Source organism: Pituophis catenifer, unplaced genomic scaffold (genome assembly GCF_029215685.1).
Source record: "Pituophis catenifer annectens isolate HBS135680 unplaced genomic scaffold, rPitCat1.0.hap2 SCAF_10, whole genome shotgun sequence".
Classification (NCBI taxonomy): Eukaryota; Metazoa; Chordata; class Lepidosauria; order Squamata; family Colubridae; genus Pituophis; species Pituophis catenifer.
The window spans coordinates 8659672-8684656 of NW_027256890.1; the positions used below are offsets into that span (position 1 = coordinate 8659672).

Genomic DNA, 24985 nt, shown 5'->3' on the forward strand with positions numbered 1-24985 from the left:
TCCTCAGAGGCTTTTAAAAACATTTTTTCTACAACCTCTGAAGAGGTTGTAGAAAAAATGCTTTTAAAAATTAAAAAAAACAAGCCTCTGATGATTGCATGGCTCAGCTGGGCATGGTGGGGTGGGCAGGGATTTTTGCTACCGGTTCTCCGAACCACCCACTTCCATCGCTACCGGATCGGGCAATCTGGTCCGAACTGGGAGCATTTCACCCCTGGGTTGGCCTATTCTCCAAAGCACCTGAGGACAAGAAAAGAAGTAACAGATGGAAAGTTATCAAAGAGAGATCGTACCCAGAACTCAAGCAACGAATCAGTGAACACCTAGGAGCAAACCAAATAATAACCAAAAGCCAACACGGGTTTGTCAAAAACAGATCATGCCAGACTAATCTTATTGCATTCTTTGACAAAGTGACAAAATTAGCGGACCAGAGGAATGCTGTCGATATAATTTGCTTGGACTTCAGTAAGGCATTTGATAAAGTAGACCATAACCTACTACTAGATAAAGTAGAAAAATGTGGGTTAGACAGCATCACCACCAGATGGATTTGTAAGTGGCTGACCATCCGCACTCAACGTGTAGTCCTCAACGGAACTGCATCTACATGGAGGGAAGTATGCAGTGGGGTACCCCAAGTCTCTGTTTTAGGCTCAGTACTCTTCAACATCTTCATTAATGACTTGGACGAGGGGGTATATGGGGAACTCATCAAATTTGAAGATGACACCAAGTTGCCAGGAATAGCCAACACTCCAGAAGATAGGCTCAAGATACAGAAGGATCTTGATAGACTTGAACATTGGCCACTAACAGTGGTCTAAGGCACCCTGCTATTAAGACCAGCTGCCTGCAATTACTGCAGGTTCGAATCTCGCCAAGGCTCAAGGTTGACTCAGCCTTCCATCCTTTCTAAGGTGGGTAAAATGAGGAGCCGGTTTGTGGGGGCAATAAGCTGACTTTGTATAAATATACAAAAGGATGAAGGCTATTGCTTAACGCATTGTAAGCCGCCCTGAGTCTCCGGAGAAGGCGGCATATAAATCAAATTTAAAAAAAAAAAAAAACTATCTAACAAAATGAAATTCAATGGTGAAAAAAGTACAGTTCTACATTTAGGCAAGCAAAACAAAATGCACAGGTACAGTATATGTGGTACCTCACTCAATAGTAGTAACTGTGAGAGGGATCTTGGACTCCTAGTGGACAACCATTTAAATATGAGCCAGCCATGTGCAGCAGCTGCCAAAAAAGCCAACACAGTTCTAGGCTGCATAAACAGAGGGATAGAATCAAGATCACCTGAAGTGTTAATACCATTTTATAATGCCTTGGTAAGGACACACTTGGAGTACTGCATCCAGTTTTGGTCGCCACGATGTAAAAAGATAACACATAAGGATTCCTTTTTTCCCTCTTCATTTTCTTCTCCTCTTTTGTTCTCCACTTGTCTTCTGCAGATGCGGTGCTACTTATTCTCAAATGATGCAGACAGTTGGGATTCACCCCACCTGTGCCGAAGAAGTGACTAAGTTGCACATCACCAAGAGGTCAGGCTTGGATCCGACTGTCACGGGCTGCTGAGGTTAAGCACCATCCCTGGTCAACCAGGCTGGGCAGAAGCCTCCAGAAGAGAAGGAAGGAGCACATCAACATCTAGAGGTCTATAATGTTTCAATTCTTTCGTTGGTCTCTTCACAAGGCCTTTCACCCAACCCCAAAATTGGGCAGCTGCTGCCAAAAAAGCCAACACAGTTCTGGGCGGCATAAACAGAGGGATAGAATCAAGATCACGTGAAGGGTTAATACCACTTTATAATGCCTTGGTCAGGCCACACTTGGAATATGGCATCCAGTTTTGGTCGCCACGATGTAAAAAAGATGTGGAGACTCTAGAAAGAGTGCAGAGAAGAGCAACCAAGATGATGAGGGGACTGGAGGCTAAAACATAAATAACGGTTGCAGGAACTGGGTATGTCTAGTTTAATGAAGAGGAGGACTAGGGGAGACATGATAGCAGTCTTCCAATATCTCAGGGGTTGCCACAAGGAAGAGGGAGTCAAGCTATTCTTCAAAGCACCTGAGGGTAGAACAAGAAGCAATGGGTGGAAACTAATCAAGGAGAGAAGCAATTTAGAACTAAGTTAGAACAGTTAGAACAATTAATAAGTGGAACAACTTGCCTGATGGTAGAAGAGATTATTTTCATTTTCTATGGACCGCTTCATATTTTCATCTCAGCCAGAAGGTGGAGATGCTGGCTAAGATATTAGCCCGGGAGTTCAGCGATATCAAATGATAATAAAACCGGCAGGATTGCAAAGCAAAACGCCAATAAAAAGCTATCCACGGCGACTTCTATTGTTAGCGATTCGATCAGGGTGATCGAATTTCCAGTATGTTTATTTTCCATACAATTAAAATTTCAATTATTTGAAAATGCATCTCTGCTCACCCCAAAGTGTGTATCGCTTTATATACCGCAATAGAATAGAATAGAATAGAATAGAATAGAATAGAATAGAATAGAATAGAATAGAATAGAACAGAACAGAACAGAACAGAACAGAACAGAACAGAACAGAACAGAATATGGAATGGAATGGAATGGAATGGAATGGAATGGAATGGAATGGAATGGAATGGAACGGAACGGAACGGAACGGAACAGAATAGAATTTTGTATTGGCCAAGTGTGATTGGACACACAAGGAGTTTGTCTTGGTGTATAAGCTCTCAGTGTACATAAAAAGACAAGATACATTCGTTAAGAATCATAAGGTACAACACTTAATGACAGTCATAGGGTACAAATAAGCAATCGAATCCTACTAGGAAACAATATAAATCGTAGGGATACCAGCAACAAAGTTATAGTCATACAGTCCTAAGTGGGAGGAGATGGGTGGTGGGAACGATGAGAAGATTAATTGTAATGCAGCCTTAGTGAATAGTTTGACAGTGTTGAGGGAATTAGTTGTTTAGCAGAGTGATGGCGTTCGGGGAAAAACTGTTCTTGTGTCTAGTTGTGCAGTGCCCTATAGCCTCGTTTTGAGGGTAGGAGTTGAAAGAGTTTATGTCCAGGATGCGAGGGGTCCTAAATAAGCAGTCAACGTAAATCATACGAGGATACTGTATAAAACAATACAAATCATAAGATACAACACTTAGTGATAATCATAGGATACTAAATAAGCAGTCAACATAAATCATATGAGGATAATAAAATAATACAAATCATAAGATACAACAGTGATAATCATAGGATACTAAATAAGCAGTCAACATAAATCATACGAGGATACTAAATAAAACAATATAAATCATAAGATACAAGCAACAAAATTATAGTCATAAGAAGATAAGGAGATAGGTCATTGGAAAGATGAGAATAATAATAATAATATAGTCTTAGTAAATCATTTGACAGTATTGTGGGAATTAGTTGTTTAGCAGAGTGATGGCATGGGGGGCGGGGAAACTGTCCTTGTGTCTAGTTGTTCTGACGTGCAGTGCCCTACAGCATCGTTTTGAGGGTTGAAGGTGAAACAGTTTAGGTCCAGGGTGTGAGAGGTCTGTAGAATTAGAATTAGAATTAAATAGAAATAGAAGAGAGCTGGAAGGGACCTTGGAGGTCTTCTAGTCCAGCCCCCTGCTCAAACAGGAGAACCTATAAGATCTGCTTGGGCAGGGGACTGGACTAGAAAATTGGACTAGAAATATTTTATATTTTATGCTCTGTTCCCAGGAGGGAGGAGGCCATTCCAGAAGAGTAAGAGGCAACTCAGCCTGGATATCATGTGTGATAGAAAGAGGATGAAGTCAGTCCCTCCTTAACAGTTCACAGAGTATATAGTAGATGCAAGTAGTAAACTCCTCAGGCTGGAAAGATTTTTGTCTCTAGGTATGAAACAATAAAGAATTCAGCTTGGAAGAATCCTCACATGTCACTCTTGGTTTGGAATCTCGACAGAGTTTTTTGGCCATGGCCAACTCTTCAGAAAACCACCTGCAATTACCTGCAAGATGTTTTTTCAAGAGGCAACTGGACTTCCTTGGGTTTTTTTTCCTTGAAGACATTTTTGCTTCTCATCCAAGAAGCTTCTTCAGTTCTGACTGAATGGTGGGTCATTCAGGATTCTTCCGTTAGAACAGAAGAAGCTTCTTGGATGAGAAGCGAAATGTCTTCAAGGAAAAAACCAAGAAAGTTCACCTGCCTCTTGAAAAAGCACCTTCCTGGATGACTCAGAATCTTCATAGACTTTTCTTCCTTTCTTTCTTTCTTTCTTTCTTTCTTTCTTTCTTTCTTTCTTTCTTTCTTTCTTTCTTTCTTCCTTCCTTCCTTCCTTCCTTCCTTCCTTCCTTCCTTCCTTCCTTCCTTTCTTCTCCAGTTACCTCTTGAAAAAGCACCTTCGGGGCAACCTCAACCTGGATGACTCAGTCTTCATAGACTTTCTCTCTCTCTCTCTCTCTCTCTCTCTCTCTCTCTCTCTCTCTTTCTTTCTTCCTTTCTTCCTTTCTTTCTTCTCCAGTTGCCTCTTGAAAAAGCACCTTTGGGGCAACCTCAACCTGGATGACTCAGTCTTCATAGACTTTCTTTCTCTCCCTCTCTCTCTCTCTCTCTCTCTCTCTCTTTCTTTCTTTCTTCCTTTCTTTCTTTCTTTCTTCTCCAGTTGCCTCTTGAAAAAGCACCTTTGGGGCAACCTCAACCTGGATGACTCAGTCTTCATAGACTTTCTTTCTCTCTCTCTCTCTCTCTCTCTCTTTCTTTCTTTCTTTCTTTCTTTCTTTCTTTCTTTCTTTCTTTCTTCTTCCTTTCTTTCTTTCTTCTCCAGTTGCCTCTTGAAAAAGCACTTTCAGGGCAACCATGACCTGGATGACTGAGAATCTTCATAGACTTACTTTCTTTCTTTCTTTCTTTCTTTCTTTCTTTCTTTCTTTCTTTCTTTCTTTCTTTCTTTCTTTCTTTCTTCCTTCCTTCCTTCCTTCCTTCCTTCCTTCCTTCCTTCCTTCCTTCCTTCTCCAGTTGCCTCTTGAAAAAGCATTTTCAGAGCAACCACGACCTGGATGACTGAGAATCTTCATAGACTTCCTTCCTTCCTTCCTTCCTTCCTTCCTTCCTTCCTTCCTTCCTTCCTTCCTTCCTTCCTTCCTTCCTTCCTTCTTTCCTTCCTTCCTTCCTCTCTCCCTCCCTCCCTTCCTTCCTTCCTTCTCCAGTTGCCTTTGCAGGCAACCACAACTGGATGACTGAGAATCTCCATAGATCTCTACAATTCCTCTGTGTCTGTGAAATGAACCTACATTCCCTCTACCCAAGTCTCCCATTGAAGTCAATATCCTTATGCTGCCAATATTTATTTATTTTTAGAGTCACCACCAGGCCAACTCCAGTGAAAGCCTTCTGCCAACCGATCCCATTTCTGGAAAGTTCACTCCTCCAATTTATTTCATTGGATGAAGATATCTAGATGAATGTTGATGAGCTGGGACTGGTACCAAAGCCGGGGTAGATGGACACCAAAAATATCTGCTCCTTTTCTGAGAAGTTCTGCCTTGTGCCTTCCAGGGATGGTTTATTTTCAACAACCACCTCAAGCAGCCTCGTACGGATGCCAAAAACCCAACCAACGTCACAAAAGATTTCTTGGGCGTGCAGATATTTTGTGCGTTTGAGGAATCCACGCTAAATCAGGGGACACCAGCTGATGACGACTTGTGTATAAATCCACTCGCTGGAGTAGACAGGTTTGATGCTTGCTGGTTCCTTATTGAGCCGAAAGAATTACGTTGGAATTGATGGTAAGAAAGTTCATAGAAGGATTAAAAAATAGCTGTTAAATTTGTAGAAGCTGTGTGGTTGATTTGGGATAACTCTTCCTTCCCCAAAAAATCAAATACGTTTGATGAGAAGAAGGACTAGCTTTCTTTGCCACCGTTCTTAAGCAAGTCACTGCAGTTACTAAGTTAGTAAAAGGAGACACAGTTTTCTGGTCACCCAGATGGCTTTCATGCCTTCCGGAACTAGCCAGCTTTCATGACTAACGTGGGACTAGGACTCCCAGCCTCCTGGTGATTGGCCCAAAGTCACCCAGCTGGCTTTTGTGCCTGGCGGGACTAGAACTCACCATCTCCTGGTGATTGGCTCAAAGCCACCGAGCCCATTTTCATGACTAAGGTGGGACTAGAACTCCCAGCCTCCTGGTGATTGGCTCAAAGCCACCCAGCCCATTTTCATGACTAAAGTGGGACTAGAACTCCCAGCCTCCTGGTGATTGGCCCCAAAGTCACCCACCAGCTTTCATGACTTAAGGTGGGACTAGAACTCCCAGCCTCCTGGTGATTGGCTCAAAGCCACCCAGCCCATTTTCATGACTAAGGTGGGACTAGAACTCCCAGTCTCCTGGTGATTGGCCCCAAAGTCACCCACCAGCTTTCATGACTTAAGGTGGGACTAGAACTCCCAGCCTCCTGGTGATTGGCTCAAAGCCACCCAGCCCATTTTCATTACTAGGGTGGGACTAGAACTCCCTGTCTCCTGGTGATTGGACCCAAAGCCACCCAGTTGGCTTTCGTGCCTAAGGCAGAACTAGAATTCAGGGTCTCCCAGTTTCTATCCTAGTTACCTTAACCACTAGACCAAGCTGTCTCTATGATAGATCGACGTAAACTGGATTTGTCTCTTTCATCCATTTCTATTGTCTCTCTTCGTCCCATCGCTTTCTTGAAAACTTTTCAGCAGTCAACGATGAGAAATTTTCACGAGAAGCACACTTGGAGGCACTGTTTAAAAAGACACACTCGCCCACGCCCACCCCTCGGGATGACAACCGGGACACAAATTGATGTAATTACTTGACAAAGCCTGAAAACCTGTCTGCCAGATGTCAGGGAGTTAATTGTGGCTCTATTGTGCCCCGTCTTAAGTCAATATTGTCAGCTATTATTCCTCTTAATCCTCTAACATCATGGTTTAATGCTGGGCCGCTGGAGATGTCCCCTTCAGCGCCTCTTTGTGGCGCAGGTTTGCCCGTTTGCGGCAGGCAACGGGAACACGAGATTGCGTGGCGGTGTTAGGCATTCGGCTGAGCTACCTTTATTCTCTGTACAGTTAGTCCTCAACTTACAACAGTTTGTTTAGTGACCGTTCCAAATTACAACAGCATTGAAAAATGAACCCCCCCAGCCAGCGTGGAATTGAGATCCATGCATCTTAATTTTGCCAAGTTTGAAAAACACAGAACTAGCCCAAACCAATAATTACAGTATATCTATATGTATGCCTCTATCCATCCATCCATCCATCCATCCATCCATCCATCCATCCATCCATCTACAGTATCTATCTATCTATCTATCTATCTATCTATCTATCTATCTATCTATCTATCCTCTATCATCTCTGTCTATCTATCTCTTTATCATATCTATCCCTATCCTATCTATCATCCATCCATCTATCTATCTATCTATCTATCTATCTATCTATCTATCTAGTCCTTGACATACAACAGTTCATTTAGTGACTGCATGAAGTTACAAAGGCACCAGAGGTGGGTTTCAGCAGGTTCTGACCAGTTCTGGAGAACCGGTAGCGGAATTTTTGAGTAGTTCAGAGAACCGGTAGTAAAAATTGTGACTGGCCCCGCCCCCCATCTATTCTCTGCCTCCCAAGTCCCACCTGATCGGGAGGAAATGGGGATTTTGCAGTAACCTTCTCACCAGGCTCAAGGTTGACTCAGCCTTTCCGTCCTTCCGAGGTGGGTAAAATGAGGACCCAGAGTGTTGGGGGCAAGAGGCTGACTCTGTAAACTGCTTAGAGAGGGGGGTAAGGGTAAAGGTTCCCCTTGCACATACATGCTAGTTGTTCCCGACTCTAGGGGGCGGTGCTCAACTCCGTTTCAAAGCCGAAGAGCCAGCGCTGTCTGAACAAGTCTCCGTGGTCATGTGGCCAGCATGACTCAACGCCAAAGGCGCACAGAACGCTATTCCCTTCCCTATTTTTCTGCTTGCATTTTTTACGTACTTTCGAACTGCTAGGTTGGCAGAAGCTGGGAGAAATCATGGGAGCCCCCCCCCGTTACGCGGCACTAGGGATTCGAACCGCTGAACTGCCGACCTTTCGATCGACAAGCTCAGCGTCTTAGCCACTGAGCCACTGCCTCCCTTAGAAATCAATTAGCAGAGAGCAAACCCCATTCTCTGTCAGCACTGATGATGTCCTTTAGAGATCCACATCCCTTAGAGAGGGCTGTAAAGCACTGTAAAGCGGTATATAAGTCTAAGTGCTATTGCTATGCAGATATATATATATATATATATATATATATATATATATATATATATATATATATATATATATATATATATATATATCGCTGATAAAGAAATAAAGGGAGACTAGTATAGATCTATTTCAAGCTATTTAGCTCTCATCAGCTAGCCATACCCTTACTTGGATTCGAACTTGGGCTGCCTATATGTTAGGCAGTTGTATTAACCTCTGAGCCACAAGTTCTCCTCCCTTTATTTCTTTATCAGCGAAATATAAATTTGGTATAAAATGGTTTGTCGCGAATGCGACTGCGTCCGATAAGAGGCAAGATCTGGCATATCTGAGTGCAGAAAATTCATCCTTCCTCACTCCCAGGAAGCTGCTGGCGCACCATCTCGAAAGGGAAGTTTCCAGAATGTGATGGCATCAGTCAGAAAGTGAAGAGCCTGATGAGAAAATAAATAAATAAATAAATAGAAAAGTCTAGCCAGGAGGCTGGGAAGAAGGGAGAAGACCATTCTTGTTCCGACAGGGCCCTTGCGCATCGCTTGTGGCAGAGATACAGAGGGAGATGGATGTGTGCCAGTTTTCCAAAGGAGAATTCATTCCGAAGAAGAGGTAAATCGCAGCCATTTTGGGATAGGTGAGCCTTAATCGCCCATCCGTATGGAAGGGCAGACTGTATTGATGACACATATATGTGACAGACAGACAGACAGACAGACAGCACCATTTTTCCACTCCAGAGGAAAGAAATATTTAGAAAGTTTAGTTTTAGTTTAGTTTTGTCTCAACTAAACTCTCTGAGATTGTTTGTTTTCTTCCAGATGTTTCATTACCCAACTAGCAGTGGTGGGTTCCTCCCGGTTCGGTCCGGTTCGGCCGAGCCGGTAGCGGTGACGATATGACATCACCAAACCGGTTCTCCCCCCCCCCCGCCCTCCCACATTATTCTTACCTTTTATTTGGTCCCACCCCCAATCTATTGCTGCCTCCTGAGTCCCAGCTGATGACTAGAGGGAAAAAAAACTGTTTAAACTCTTGCCGCGGGGCTTCAAAGGGCCGCCCTACAGCTGATCAGTGTTAAAAGCAAACAAATGAGTCGGGTCGTAAGTGCGAGGACTGGTCGTAAGTGCGAGGACCTTCCAGAAATGACTGACCAGCTAGCCACGCCCACCTAGTCACATGACCTCCAAGCCACGCCCACAAAATAAGCCACGCCCACAGAACCGGTAGTAAAAAAAATTGAGAACCCACCCCTGTGCGTAACCCGTCTGGAACTTTTCCCGCTAACCTTGGCAGGTTTGCAAGTGAGAAGAGGGGAAATGGCAGCTCCGCAGAGGAAGGAAAGGTGGAGGTGTTTTTTTTCTTTTCTCTTCCCCGTGACTTATAGAAAAAGTGTGCAACCGGCTAAAAAACAACGGAGGGGAAAAAACATAAACTCTCCACGCTGGGTGTGATTTATGTGGCTGTAAAAAAAAAAAAATACGAGATACGGAGTTTTGGCTGCAAAGTCCTGGTTGGGTAATGAAATTTCTGCCAGAAAATAAGCAAGCTGAGAGAGCACCAAGCGACCCCGTAGTTCTCTTCCTCCTCCGCCTGTCTCTTCCAATCCTGATGATGTTACCTAATTGGGCAATGAAATGTCTGCAAGAAAACAACCAAGCTCAGAAAGCAACAAAGACACCCCTCCACCACAGTCCTCCTCCTCCGCCACCACCTCCTCAAACCCCACTCCCTTCCAGCACTGATGATGTGACTTAGTTGGGTGATGTAATGCCTGCAAGAAAAGAAGCAAGCTCAAAGAGCACCCAGGACTCCATATTTCTCCTCCCCCTCCTCCTCTTCCTCTTCTTCCTCCTCCCAAATTCCACTCTCTTCTATACTGATGGTGTTGCCTAGTTTGGGTCATGTGCGAGAGAAACCTAGGAGCCTGGATAGCTCAACAGACTAAAAGCCTGTTATTAACATTCAGCTGTCTGCAATTATTGCAAGTTCGAATCTCCCCAGGCTCAAGGTTGACTCAGCCTTCCATCCTTTCTGAGGTAGGTAAATTGAGGACCCAGTTTGTGGGGGCAATAAGCTGACTTTGTATAAAGTCTGGAATCAGTTGCCCCCAGAGATAAGGAGAATCCAAGACCTCAGTGCCTTCCGCCGTGCCCTTAAAACCCACTTTTTCCAGCAAGCCGGGCTGGCTTAAGAAGAAATTTTTAAATTTTTTAAATGTTTTAATTGGTTTGTGATTTTTAAATTTTTGGGCCAAATTTTATATATATTTTAATTGTTCTTAATATTTGGCTTCAGCAGCACATATACTAAAATTGGAACGATACAGAGAAGATTAATATTTGTAGTTTATGTTCTTAATTCTGGCTGTGCACCGCCCTGAGTCCTTAGGGAGAAGGGCAGTATATAAATTGAAAAATAAATAAATAAATAAATAAATAAATAAATAAATAAATAAATAAATAAATAAATAAATAAATAAATACATACATACATACATAAATACATAAATACATAAATACATAAATAAATAAATAAATAATATACAAAAGTATGAAGGCTATTGCTTAACGCACTGTAAGCTGCCCTGAGTCTCCGGAGAAGGGCGGCATATAAATCTAATTAAAACAAAAAACAAAAAAAAAACCCTTTATCTTTACCTAGTCATAATCAATGAGGATCTAATCCTTGCTTACCCCTTGGTGACCCCTTCAGCTTTGCCACCTCTGGGGACCGCTTCCTTCTGCCTTATGATTGGTCTGGCTTTTGTGTCAACTTTCAGGAAAAGCTGGGCAGCGTGTAGCACAATAGGAGCTAATCTAAGCAAGAGAAGTCTTCTTCAGTAGCCCATTAGTGAAGCCTGAAGGAAGCTGTCGAGACTTTTGGGTGGCTTTTCAGACCAGCTGAAAGCTTCCGTGGGACAGGAGGAGAAGGAGGAGGGAGGCCCACAAATCGAGGCACATCGGTTTGCTTGTCATCGTGTCTTATTTTCCTTCCAACCTTGAGTAATGGTGTGCTTCCTCTCGACTTCCTTCTTGGAGCATCTATGGCTCTGTTTACGGGTCTCCTCCTGCCTTCTTGTTTCCTGCCTTAACTGGCTGCCCCGAAGAATAGATGCTCTGGAGACTTCACGCCTCCTTACCTTGGCCTGAACGGATCCGTCATTCTGTCTCATGTTGCCTCTTGCTAACATCTACTTCCCACACAAGTGGGTAACCTTGAGGTTGTGCCATGAATTCCACGGATCTCCTTTAGTTCTCTGTTCCTCAGAAGGCAGGGCACACGATCCCTTGACTGAGATAAGGAAATTGCCTTGGTGGTTGAAGTTGTGAAAACAGGACCTTGCTATTTGTACTTACAAGGGAGTCCTCCCTTTTTAATTTTGAGTAGGGGCCAAGTTGCTTTATCTCAACAAAACGTGCCTCTACGTTCCCTGGTCGTATCAGGGTCAGTTGAAGCCTCATAGCAGTCGTCACCTCTTCCAAGGACAGATTTAATGCTTGTTCATCAACAGGAAGCCTCCAGATGTCGGGTTCCTCCTCAACCTTTCTATGATCGTTTCATTCCAACTTCGCAGAAGTCAGAACTCCATGTTTGATCATCTCAGGAAGAAACCCTAAAGCAGTGATGGAGAACCTTTTCGGCACCAAGTGCCCAAACCGGAACATGCATGCATGTGTGTGCATGTGTGCATGCCGGAGTGTTGAAAACCCAAAAACCAGCTGGTCGGTGCTTGAATGCCTATTTTTTGGGCCATATTTGGGGGCCGTTTTCTGGCTGTTTTTCAGGCCCAAAAAACACCCTAAAAACGACCCCCCCCAAAAGGCCCAGAAACAGCTGGAAAAATGGCTTGGTTTTTGGCCATTTTCAGGCTGTTTTCTGTTCTGCCCCAGCTACGGACCTCACAGAACGCAGCACGCACAAAGTCCGTTCAAACCTTCATTTATTGAATAAACCAGTCTTTTACAACAACGGCTGTTAATTAATTGCATTAACAGCCGCCAAGAATTCAAAGAATAATAACTGAAAACTTACTATGGTTGGCAGAATGCCCAGAAGCAATTTGCAGGAAGCTGATAAACAAGACAAGACATGAAGGTATGTGAACTAAGTTGTTCCCTGCAAATTGCTTCAGTCAGAATTCTTCCTTAAATAGGCTGAGGGAGTGGCCAATTAGCCCAAGCCTTACTTTCGAGGAGACCTCCTCCTGAGGAGCCATTCCTGCCTTTTGGCAGGTCTGCGCACCCGTGCATCGAGAAGAGGCTCCTCCTCTTCTTCCTCTTCACTTAAGAGAGCTTCTGGAGGTTCTGAAGGCCCTGGCTGAATCCCCACCTCTGGCACCATATTTTCTCCAGCCTCCTCATTGTCCGACTCGAGTGCCAGATGCACAGGCTACTGATGCAGCATCACACCAGCCTCCTTGCTGTCGGAATCAGCTACTAGCTGCACAGGCCGTGTACGGGCCACAACAGTTTTCTGGCACGCCGGCGTCAGCGGACACTATCTGGCCGGCACGCCAGAAACCAGAATAGCAGCTGGCGACGGTGCGCATGCCCACAGAGAGGGCTCTGTGTGCCACCTCTGGCACGCATGCCATAGGTTCACCATCACAGAAGTAAAACTTCCTTCCCTTCCTTTTTGTGGTTGGCTTTCTGAGTGTTGTGGCCCGCCAGCGGCCTGCACGGATTGTGGTTGATCCTGACGATGAGGAGGCTGGTGTGGTGCATCCTGTGCAGCCGGTGCTCTGGTCGGACAGCGAGGAGGCTGAAGAGGATGTGGTGCCAGAGGCAGAGACTCAGCCAAGGCCTTCAGAACCTCCAGAGGCTCCTTCAAGTGAAGAGAGTGAAGTGGAGGAGCCTCTTCTCAATGCTCGAGCACGCAGGGCTGCCAAAAGGCAGGAGTGGCTACTCAGGAGGAGGTCTCCTCGAGAGTAAGGCTTGGGGCTAATTGGCCATTCCCTTAGCCTATTTAAGTTCACTCACAGATAGCAGACGCTGCTGGAAACAATGTTTAATTACTACACAAAGCATTTTGAGAGTGAGTTTCTTGTTATATCTTGGTTTCTGGGTTGGTTGCCAACCCTCTTCGGACTTTGTTTAATCTCTGTAATTCATAGCAGGCTGATAAGGACATTTGCACTGGAAGCCTGCATTTTGGAAGGGATCTGTTTGTATTAAACTGAGTTTTTGGAGCTTTGTGTGCGTCACACTCCTTGGGATCCAGAGCTGGGGCAGAACACTGAGCCATGCTAAGGCTAAGTTTGGTTTGGCTCCAGATAAGTCATTCCTTGTTTCCATGCAACTTCTGAATGTACGTGGTGTTATTTTATTTTATTTTTTTGTTTTGGATCGGGCCAGCTGAGTCACCTCTTCCCAGCAATGGGACGATGGTTTGAAGCAACACGTTTTATGGTCCCGTGTTGCGTCATTTGTGCCTCTGGATGAAGAAACCTGCAATGAAAGAAAAAAAAAAACCTCTTCATAGAGTGATGGAATCTTGGGTGGGGAATGAAGGTGGGGAGAACTAATCTGAAGGTTCAGGTCTGTTACGACAAAGCCAGGAACCGGAAAAAAATATTGTTGCTTACGAAGTTAGCGGGCATTGCTTCAACCCATCACAATTTCTCCTGATTTCTCTTTAATTAGATGAAGAATTTAATACCCTAAGGGTGGTTGGGTTTGGGTTCAACTTAGGAAGCCATTGCTAGAGACATCTCAGGATTTAAGCCAGATTTTTCTGCCTACGTTCCCCTACAGGGCGCCTTTGGCACCAAGGAAGCTCACACCCTACCTGTGTAGCACAAGAACAATTTAAAATGCAAAAGATCTGATTTTTAATGCTTCCGACGTATTTTGAGGAGGGATGCCGTGGCTCAGTGGCTAAGACGCTGAACTTGTCGATCGAAAGGTCGGCAGTTCAGCGGTTCGAATCCCTGGTTCCGCCTAGCGGGGTGAGCTCCCGTGACTTGTCCCAGCTTCTGCCAACCTAGCAGTTCGAAAGCAGATAAAAACTGCAAGTAGAAAAATAGGGACCACCTTTGGTAGGAAGGTAAAGACGTTCCCTGCGCCTTTGGCATTGAGTTATGCCAGCCACATGACCACGGAGACGTCTTTGGACAGCGCTGGCTCTTCAGCTTAGAAACGGAGATGAGCACCGCCCCCTAGAGTCGGGAACGACTAGCACGTATGTGCGAGGGGAACCTTTACCTTTTACCTTTTAGTCATAGATTATTAATCATAGATAGTAATGGCTAATCATAATCACAATAAGTAATGGCTAGTCATAGATTAAGGGACGCGATGGCTCAGTGGTTTAAGACACTGAGCTTGTCGATCGAAAGGTCGGCAGTTCAGTGGTTCGAATCCCTAGTGCCGCGTAACGGGGTGAGCTCCCGTGACTCATCCCAGCTTCTGCCAACCTAGCAGTTCAAAAGGTAAAAAATGCAAGTAGAAAAATAGGGACTACCTTTGGTGGGAAGGGAACAGCGTTCCGTGCGCCTTTGGCATTGAGACCTGCCGGCCACATGACCACGAAGACGTCTTCGGACAGCGCTGGCTCTTCGGCTTTGAAACGGAGATGAGCACTGCCCCCTAGAGTCGGGAACGATTAGCACATATGTGCGAGGGGAACCTTAAACCAAAATACCTTAATGTATTTTGACAACAAATGGGAAGCTCAGGAATACGGAGTTTATACGGAGGATCCCGGATCTGCGCACCTTCTGTCGTGCTCTCAAGACTTTTTTATTCCATCAAGCCGGCCTGGCCTAAATCTTTCCCCTTTAAAATGTAAATTTTAATTTGTTTTTAAAATTATTGGGTGTTTTAAATTTGTCTCGGCCAAATTGTTTAATTCGGTTTTATTCTGTTTTTAAATTTTGTATTTATGTGTTTTATTCTGTGGCTGTTCACCGCCCTGAGTCCTTCGGGAGTAGGGCAGTATATAAATCAAAAAAATGAAATGAATCTGCAAATTTGACCATGGAGTGGGTGACATCTGGTCAGTGGTTTTGAAATGCTGCCCTAGCATTGCACCAGGGGTTAGGATAGACAGACAGATAGACTGGACAGAGACAGACATGGAGAGAGAGACAGACTTATAGACATCGAGAAAGAGAGAGAGAGAGACATAGAGCGAGAGAGACATAGATAGATAGCAGTAGCACTTAGACTTATATACTGCTTCATAGTGCTTTACAGCCCTCTCTAAGTCAGTCTATTGCCCCCAACAATCTGGGTCCTCATTTTACCGACCTCGGAAGGATGGAAGGCTGAGTCAACTTTGAGCCGGTGGGAATCGAACTGCCAAACGGCAGTCAGCTGGCAGTCAGCAGTACTGCACTCTAACCACTGCGCCACCACGGATAACAAGAGTTCGGGGGGGGGGGTTTAGCTTCAAGGGAAGCACAAGTAGGTTTTCTAAATAAAGAACAGACTTGTGGGTGATTTGCCTAGGTCATTTCGTAACCGACCGATTCAATTGACTGGTTTTTTATTTGGATTTGTCTCCATCGTAGGCTCTTCAGCCCAAATGGAATCCGTTTAAATGGTTTGGCTGGAAAGATAATTGTAGCTCTGCGAGGCATTTTTCAAGGTTTTATAGGAAACGCCGGCGAATCCACAGAGCAATTGTACCCTTGGTTTGCATTCCAGATCTAAAAATACGGAGCTATTCTTCCATTCGACGGGAGAGGAAAGGAAATTGCTATTGCTTTTTTTTTTCTCTCCCACCATCCGGGAAAAAAATATATTGATGTAATTCTCAGGAATGTGGTGCCGGATTTTTGCACTTATGGTATATTACAGGATAGCTGGGGGGAGTTGTTAAAACATCTTGGACAACTTCTCTGCAGTTCTTCTGGAAAACCTCTGGCTTCTTACACTGCTGTGAAATCACAGGGGTAGGTTTGAATTTGCAATCGATAGGAAATTAAAAAAAAATATATTGATAAGGCAAAGGGATCTGGCTGAAAACAGTGACATGATGTTTGACAGAGTCGAATGCCTTATTTTTCACTGAGGACAACACAACCAAGAATTTCTAGCGGTTGTGCTAGGATCCTCATGTCCAAAAATCCTCAACAGTAATATTCCCAATTTCTTTTTTTTTTTTATTTATATGCCGCCCTTCTCCGAAGACTCAGAGCGGCTTACAATGTGCTCAGCAATAGCCTTCATCCTTTTGTATATTTATTCAGCTTATTGCCCCCACAACTGGGTCCTCAATTTACCTACCTTAGAAAGGATGGAAGGCTGAGTCAACCTTGAGCCTTGGCGAGATTCGAACCCTGCAGTAATTGCAGGCAGCTGGTCTTAATAACCAGCTTAATAACAGGGTGCCTTAAACCACTGTAGTACCAAGGCTCTTTTGCCTTGGGGGCCTTGTTGCTATCTGAGCTTGGCGATTTTCTTTGCAGGCGTTTCATTACCAAACTGGATAACATCATCAGTGCCAGAAGGAAGTGGGGTTTAAGGGCAAACCTCATTCCCTTCTAGCACTGATGATGTTATTTTAGTTTGATGCTTTAGCCTGAAGTCCTGCATGGTACAAAGGAGTAAATTTATTGACTAAGGTGATTCCTTCCAACACAGTCATTTTGCGGTCTTTTTCTCTCTTTCTTTCTTTCAGTTCTGTTCTTCCCGGACCAAATGAGAGAGTCAGAAAACCTTAAATAGCTCTTGTCTGATCACTGATAGAGATTTTTGAATTTAGTTGCAAGAGGTATGCAGAATTATTCCAAGGGTTGGATGGAATCTAAACTCCTTTCTTTCTTTCTTTCTTTCTTTCTTTCTTTCTTTCTTTCTTTCTTTCTTTCTTTCTTTCTTTCTTTCTTTCTTTCTTTCCTTCCATCCATCCATCCATCTATCTTCCATCTGTTCTTTTTCTTGATCCTTCCTTCCTTCCTTTACTCTCCTTCCCTTGTTCTTTCCTCTGATCATCCATCTTTTCTTTTTCTCCTTCCTTCCCTGTTCTTTTTCTCCCTTCCTTCTCTCCTTCTCTCCTTCCTTCCATCCTTCTCTGCTTCCTCTGACTGTCCATTTTTTCTTTTTCTCCTTCCTTCCTTTCCTTCCTTCCCTCTGTTCTTTTCTCCTTCCTTCCTTCCCTGTTCTTTTTCTCCCTTTCTTCCATCCTTCTCTCCTTCCCGTGATCCTTCCTCTGACCATCCACCTTTTCTTTTTTTTCCTTCCCTCTGTTCTTTTCTCCTTCCTTCCTTCCCCATTCTTTTTCTCCCTTCCTTCTCTCCTTCCTTCTTTCTCTCCTTCCCTTGATCCTTCCTCTGACCATCCATCTTTTCTATTTCTCCTTCCTTCTTTTCCTTCCTTTCCTCTGTTCTTTTCTCCTTCCCTCCTTCTCTGTTCTTTTTCTTCCTTCCTTCTCACCTTCCTTCAATCCTTCTCTCCTTTCCTTGATCCTTCCTCTGACCATCCATCTTTTTCTTTTCCTTCCCTCCCTCTCTCCCTCTCATAAAGTCTCTCTTGAATTAAATCAATTTTAATGAATCAAGTCCGCCTTCCTAAAAACAGAGCCCCATCAGGCCCAAATTCAGCTCCTGTTGCCTTTGTGACTAATATGTGTAGCCTACAATCAGGAGACCGGACGGCTCCTTTCCCAATGAAAAAATTTCATGAAAAGGCGTAGGAGCTTTTAATAAAGGTGCTGCTAATTTCCTTCTCATTTGTTTGCCGTCATAGACTACTTCCTCCTAACACCCCTCTTCCCACCACCCCTACTACATTGCCATCTTTACCCCTACTTTCTCCCTAAAATCCCTATCACCGTGGATCTTAAATTGAAGATAATTCACCTCTCAAGGAGATAATTCGACAATATCCTGGGGTTGACGGAGCAATTTGTACCTGCTTGTTTGAAGTAAAGGCAGGTGTGAAAGAGCTAGAGAGACTGAGTGAAGAGCCAAGGGACTGGGTCAGATAAGAGAGAGAATAGCCCACAGCTGCATAATGGGTGAGGCAAGAGAAGGAAGGCACCCTCCCTAGTTTCTCGGGATGTAAAGGAGACAGCATGGGAATTGTACTTTTCAGACTTGCAAGTTTCTGTGCATGTAGCTTTGCAATAAAGTAGAATTAGCTTATCTGATCACGATTCTTATCTAGTTGACGTCGGTCTTAACCAGTCTAAAAGTCTCTTGCGGTCTCTTATCGGACCGGGTCCCTTGGCAGCATTTCTTCTCCTCTTGTCTCCCAAGGTTTTTCTCACAGACCAATGTAGTTGAAGAGCTTGGTTTGGGATGGCTGATGGTGTGTAAGACAACACATTCTGTGGGATTTTGGGGGAAAGAGGTAAGTCAGGGGTGGGCAACTGTGGCCCTTTTACATCCTGTGGACTTCAACTCCCAGAATTCCTGAGACAGCCAAGCTGGCTCAGGAATTCTGGGAGTTGAAGTCCACAGGTTGTAAAAGGGCCACAGTTGCCCACCCCTGAGGTAAGTAGATCAAACAGTTGCCATAGTTTCCCAGCTCTTAGACAGGGATGAGCTTTCAAAATTTTAGCAAGGGATTCACTGCCTGGTTGCTTGGTGGGTGTGGCCATGGTGGGCGTGACCTAGTTGGCCTCCTGCACTACGGTGGGGGTGGGTGCGTTTTTGCCCTTCCTAGGCTCCGGAGGCTTTTCTTGAGCCTCTGGGAGGGCAAAAACGGCCTCCCCAGGCTCCAGAATCCGTTTCCGGCACTCAGCCTTTCTTATGGTCCAACTTTCCCAGCCATCCATTGCAACTGGGAAAACCATCGCCTGGACTATACGCACTTTTGTTGGTAGGGTGATGTTTCTGCTTTTTTAGTACGCTGTCTAAATTAAGCATTAGAGCAAGAGAGAAAATAGCCTTTGGTTTCCTACAAAACCTCAACAACTTGACTAATAGTACAATATTTAAAACATCCCGAAACAATACAGATGGCAAAGAAATTTTAAAAATAAAACCACTTCGTCTGTCATTAAGGGCATTTATTCTTTTGGCATGATTAGGGTGAAAAAACAACCGCAAACGTTATTTCTCTCCTCTTTTAATTACCAGCCTTCAGCAAGGCGGAGGAGATGATCAATGCATCAAAAGAGAAGCAACAGTTACCCAAAGAGTTTTAAATTAGGCTGTTATTCTACTGTATATGCCTGTTTGTGTAGAGACCCCGCTAATCTTTGGCCTAGATTTTGCTGATCTCAGCTAGAGACATAATAATACTGTTTATTGGCCAATGGCCAAGGAAATAATAATGCCATTTATGTGACACATTGGCAGACATTTTCGCAGACTAAAATTATTACAGCTTTAGGTAACAAACACATCCTCTCTATCATACTATTAGGGCGGAATCTGGCAACCGGTGCCAAATTAGTCACCTCAACAGCATCTGTTTTTTTTCCTTCTTGCGTTTTAGAACTGTTTTTCGTGACTCTTGACGTGAACATGGAGAAGAGAGGCTTGGGGCACCAATAAAGGAGAATATTTGTAGTTCTGGATTGAAATGAGGGGGGTCTCTGGTGCTTTTTGAGCTTGGTGGTTTTCTTGCAGATGTTTCACGACCCAACTAGAATAGAATATAATTTTTTTTTATTGGTCAAGTGTGATTGGACACACAAGGGATTTGTCTTGGTGCATACGCTCTCAGTGTACATAAAGGAAAAGATACATTGGTCAAGAATCATACTGTACAACAACACAAAATAGAATAGAATAGAATAGAATAGAATAGAATAGAATAGAATAGAATAGAATAGAATAGAATAGAATAGAATAGAATAGAATTTTTTATTGGCCAAGTGTGAGTGGACACACAAGGAATTGGTCTTTGGTGCATACGCTCTCAGTGTACATAAAAGAACAGATACGTTCATCAAGAATCATAAGGTACAACACTTAATGATAGTCATAGGGAACAAATAAGCAATCAGGAAACAATATCAATATAAATCGTAAGGATGCAAGCAACAAAATTACAGTCATACAGTCATAAGTGGAAGGAGATGGGTGGTGGGAACGATGAGAAGATTAATAGTAGTGCAGACTTAGTGAATAGTTTGACAGTGTTGAGGGAATTATTTGTTTAGCAGAGTGATGGCGTTCGGGGGAAAAACTGTCCTTGTGTCTAGTTGTTCTGGTGTGCAGTGTTCTATAGCGTCGTTTTGAGGATAGGAGCTGAAACAGTTTATGTCCAGGATGCGAGGGGTCTGTAAATATTTTCACAGCCCTCTTTTTGACTTGTGCAGTATACAGGTCCTCAATGGAAGGCAGGTTGGTAGCCATGGTTTTTTCTGCAGTTCTAATTCTCCTCTGAAGTCTGTGTCTCTCTTGTTGGGTTGCAGAACTGAACCAGACAGTTATAGAGGTGCAGATGACAGACTCAATAATTCCTCTGTAGAACTGGATCAGCAGCTCCTGGGGCAGTTTGAGCTTCCTAAATTGGCACAGAAAGAACATAGGGAACGTCATCAGTCCTTAAAGGGAGTTGGGTGTGCAGAGAGGAGGAGAAGGGGAGGAAGGGGAAGGAGGAGGAGGAGGAGGAAGAAGAGGACTGTGGGGTCCTTGGTGGTCTCTGAGCTTGCCTATTTTCTAATTTTCTAATATCATCAGTGGAAGAAGGAAGCGGGGTGTGTTGATAGGGGGAGGAAGGGGAGGAGAAGGAAGAGGATTGCGGGGTCCCTTGGTTCTCTTTGAGTTTGTTTATTTGTTTGCTTGCAGACTTTTCATTACCCAACTAGATAACATCATCAGTGCTAGAAGGGAGTGGGGTTTGCGGAGAGGAGGAAGAGCAGGGAGGCCTCCTAGACCCAAAACGGGATGTGGAGGGGTGCAGTGCGACCCCCACCCCCATGGCCCATTTTTGCTCCCGGGGGGTGCAGGAGGCCAAGTGCTGCCTGTCACACACCCTGGTCACACCCACCATGGCCTCGCCCACCAAGCCGGTCATTAGGGCAGAGAACCAGTTGGCGTCTTAGCCAACTGAGCAAGCTGAGCTTGTCGATCGAAAGGTCGGCAGTTCAGCGGTTCGAATCCCTAGTGCCGCGTAACGGGGTGAGTTCCTGTGACTTATCTCAGCTTCTGCCAACCTAGCAGTTCGAAAGCAGGTAAAAAATGCAAGTAGAAAAATAGGGACCACCTTTGGTGGGAAGGGAACAGGGTTCCGTGCGCCTTTGGCGTTGAGTCATGCCGGCCACATGACCACAGAGGCGTCTTCGGACAGCACTGGCTCTTCCGCTTTGAAACGGAGATGAGCACTGCCCCCTAGAGTCCGGAACGACTAGCACATATGTGCGAGGGGAACCTTTACCTTTACTGCCTAACTAGGTAACATCATCAGTGCAAATCCCATTCCCTCCTAGCACAGATTTCAATACCTTGTTTGGGTCATGAAACGTCTACAAGAAAACAAGCAAGCTCAGAGAGCACCAAGGACCCCCCTCAAACTTAGGGCAAACATTCAAAGCTCCAAACTCCATTCACATTTGCCTTTGACCATGATTCAAAGGAAGAAACATAATAATAATAATAATAATAATAATAATAATAATAATAATAATAATAATAATAATAATAATAATAATAATTTTATTTCTATACCGCCCTTCTCCCGAAGGACTCAGGGCGGTGTACAGCCTGTTTAAAAACACAAACAAAACAACAATATAAAATTTAAAATAATTAAATAAAGTGGCTCAGATTTAAAACCCCAATAAATTTAAATATCCCAATTTAAAAGCTATTGTGTTGTTAGTCCGGCCTGGCGGAATAATAGGGTCTTCAGTGCGCAGCGAAACGCCCGGAGGTCGGAGATCTTACGAATTTCCGGGGGCAGTTCGTTCCACAGGGATGGGGCTCCCACAGAGAAGGCCCTCCCCCTGGGCGCCGACAGTCGACATAACTTGGTTGACGGCACCCTGAGGAGACCCTCCCTGTGGGAACGGACTGGTCGGTGGGAGGCTATTGGTGGCAGGAGACGGTCTCGGAGGTATCCGGGTCCTATGCCATGGAGTGCTTTAAAGGTGGTAACTAACACCTTGAATCGCACCCGGAAGACCACTGGGAGCCAGTGCAGCTCGCGCAGGAGGGGTGTCACATGGGCACAACGAGTTGTGCCCATAACCACCCGCGCGGCAGCATTCTGGACCAGTTGGAGCCTCCGAGTGCTCTTCAAGGGGAGCCCCATGTAGAGAGCATTACAATAGTCCAACCGGGAAGTAACAAGGGCATGAGTGACCGTGCGTAGGGCGTCCCGATCCAGAAAGGGCTGTAACTGGTGAATCAGGCGAACCTGATAAAAGGCCCCCCTGGCCACGGCCGTCATATGCTCTTCTAAAGACAGCCGTGCATCCAGAAGGACACCTAGATTGCGAGCCCTCTCTGTGGGGGGCAGAGATTCACCCCCAATAGTCAGCGATGGCACCTGCTGACTATATCGGGGCGCCGGAAGCCATAGCCACTCGGTCTTGGAGGGGTTGAGTCTGAGCAAGTTCTTCCCCATCCAGACCCGCACGGCCTCCAGGCAGCGAGACATCACATCAAGGGCATCGTTGGGGTGGTCTGGATATTGCTCTCCTCAGGAACTAAACTAAGCAGGGGTGGGTTCTAAAATTTTTTTACTGCCGGTTCTGTGGGCGTGGCTTATTTTGTGGGTGTGGCTTGATGGTCATGTGACAATTATTTAGGATTTAGCAGAGGTACTGGTCTACCAGGCTTTTAACTGCTTGCAGAGCTGTACCGATCTACCCATTTATTTTTGCAGGCACTGATCTACTCGTGTATTTTTGTAGGCACTGATCTACTCATGTATTTTTGTAGGCACTGATCTATTCATGTATTTTTGTAGGCACTGATCTACCCATGTATTTTTGCAGGCACTGCTCTATTTATGTATTTTTGCAGGCACTGATCTACTCACATATTTTTGCAGGCACTGATCTACTCACATATTTTTGCAGGCACTGATCTACTTATGTATTTTTGCAGGCACTGATCTACTCACGTATTTTTGCAGGCACTGATCTACTCATGTATTTTTGCAGGCATTGATCTACTCATTTGTTTTCTTTTAACACTGATCAGCTGTAGGGCGGCCCTTTGAAGCCCAGTGGCAAGAGTTTAAACAGTTTTTTTCCCTCTAGCCATCAGCTGGGACTCGGGAGGCAGCAATAGATTGGGGGTGGGGCCAAATAAAAGGTAAGAATAACGTGGGGGGTGGGGAGGGCAGGGGGGCAGAACCGGTTCAGTGACATCATATCGTCACTGCTACCGGCTCGGGAGAACCGGGCCAAACCGGGAGGAACCCACCATTGAAACTAAGGTTTTGGAAGGTGAAAAAGAGTAAATACAGTACCTGAATCAGCACCAACCACAATTCAAATGAAGGAATATATAACCTTGCTCTTCTCAGAAACTAAACTTTGGAAGGTGGAAAGAAGTAAATGCGGCACCTGAATCAGGGGGCTTTGGGCTCATTTTAGAACCAGTGATGGATTTGCTACTAACGCTCAAGCTTTTTAATTTGAAGTTCAGCGTACCCTTTCTTTTCATAAACCAGGCGTATGGAAGAAAAACTCCCACGTGCCTTTCTCAAATATTTTCATCCTTTCATGCTGATGGCCTTGAGGAGGCTGCTGATAGTGTTGTCCCTTCTCCCTTCTCCCATTAGGACATCAGAAACTCCTTACGCATGTGCTGAGATTCCACCATAAAAGGTCATGTCACCTGCCTCTCCTCTGCTGTAAATCTCGTCACCGCGGTCTTATGAGCTGCCCTTTCAACTGATGTTCCACTTTATGGCTCTCATGCTGTGACTGCAAAAATCAGACAGGAAAAGGTTTGGAAAAGAGATTTATTTGCTGCCTACTAGAGATTGCTTGGAGTTTTGCAGCTTAGATAGGGGAGTCCTATTCGGGTTCTCATATTAAGGATATTGTTTCAAACTCAGCATTTTTAAGAGGTTTCTGTTCTAAATAGATAATGAAGGACGGTAGGTAGGTAGGTAGGTCGGTAGGTAGGTAGGTGGATGGATGGATGGATGGTAGGTAGGTAAATAGGTAGACGATAGGTAGGTAGGTAGGTAGGTAGATAGATAGATAGATAGATAGATAGATAGATAGATAGATAGATAGATAGATAGATAGATATGGATGGATGATAGATAGGTAGTAGATAGATAGATGATAGGTAAGTAGTAGGTAGGTAGGTAGATAGATGGTAGGTAAGTAAGTAGGTAGGTAGGTAGGTAGATAGATTGATAGATGATAGGTAGGTAGGTAGGTAGATGATAGATAGATATGATGTTGATAGAGATTGTTAGATAGATTGAGAGAGAGAGAGAGAGAGAGAGGTGACAGATAGATAGATATGATGTAGATAGAGATAGAGATTGCTGGATAGATTAAAAGAGAGAGAGATGACAGATAGATAGATGATATAGAGATTGATAGATTAATAAAGATAGATAGATACCGTGTTTCCCCAAAAATAAGACCCTGTCTTATATATTTTTTTGAACCCTGAAATAAGCGCTTTGCCTTATTGCCATGCGCGCAAAAGCCCGATTGGGCTTATTATTAGGGGTGTCTTATTTTGGGGGAAACAGGATAGATAGATAAATAGATAGATATGATGTAGATAGAGACTGCTAGATAAATTAAGAGAGAGAGGGAGATGACAGATAGAGATGATATAGAGATTGATAGATTAATAAAGATAGATAGATAGATAGATAG

General features: G+C 44.3%; 2 protein-coding genes across 3 annotated transcripts in view; both read left to right on the forward strand.

Annotated features, from left to right (window-relative positions):
* The window catches only part of TXNRD2 (thioredoxin reductase 2), a 47408-nt gene extending 41557 nt beyond the window's left edge, over nucleotides 1-5851 (forward strand). The window contains exons 17-18 of the mRNA XM_070950747.1: nucleotides 1464-1665; nucleotides 5372-5851. Of these exons, the coding sequence (XP_070806848.1) occupies nucleotides 1464-1587 (124 nt within the window). The 3' untranslated portion in view covers nucleotides 1588-1665; nucleotides 5372-5851. The remainder of the gene's footprint in view (nucleotides 1-1463; nucleotides 1666-5371) is intronic.
* Nucleotides 5713-24985, forward strand: part of GNB1L (G protein subunit beta 1 like) — an 80576-nt gene continuing 61303 nt past the window's right edge. Inside the window, exon 1 of one of the 2 annotated variants that reach the window (XM_070950748.1) lies at nucleotides 5713-5802. In XM_070950748.1, the coding sequence (XP_070806849.1) occupies nucleotides 5800-5802 (3 nt within the window). In that variant the 5' untranslated portion in view covers nucleotides 5713-5799. Of the gene's footprint in view, nucleotides 5803-24031; nucleotides 24088-24985 lie in introns of those variants that run through there. The other variant, XM_070950749.1, reaches the window with a different exon arrangement.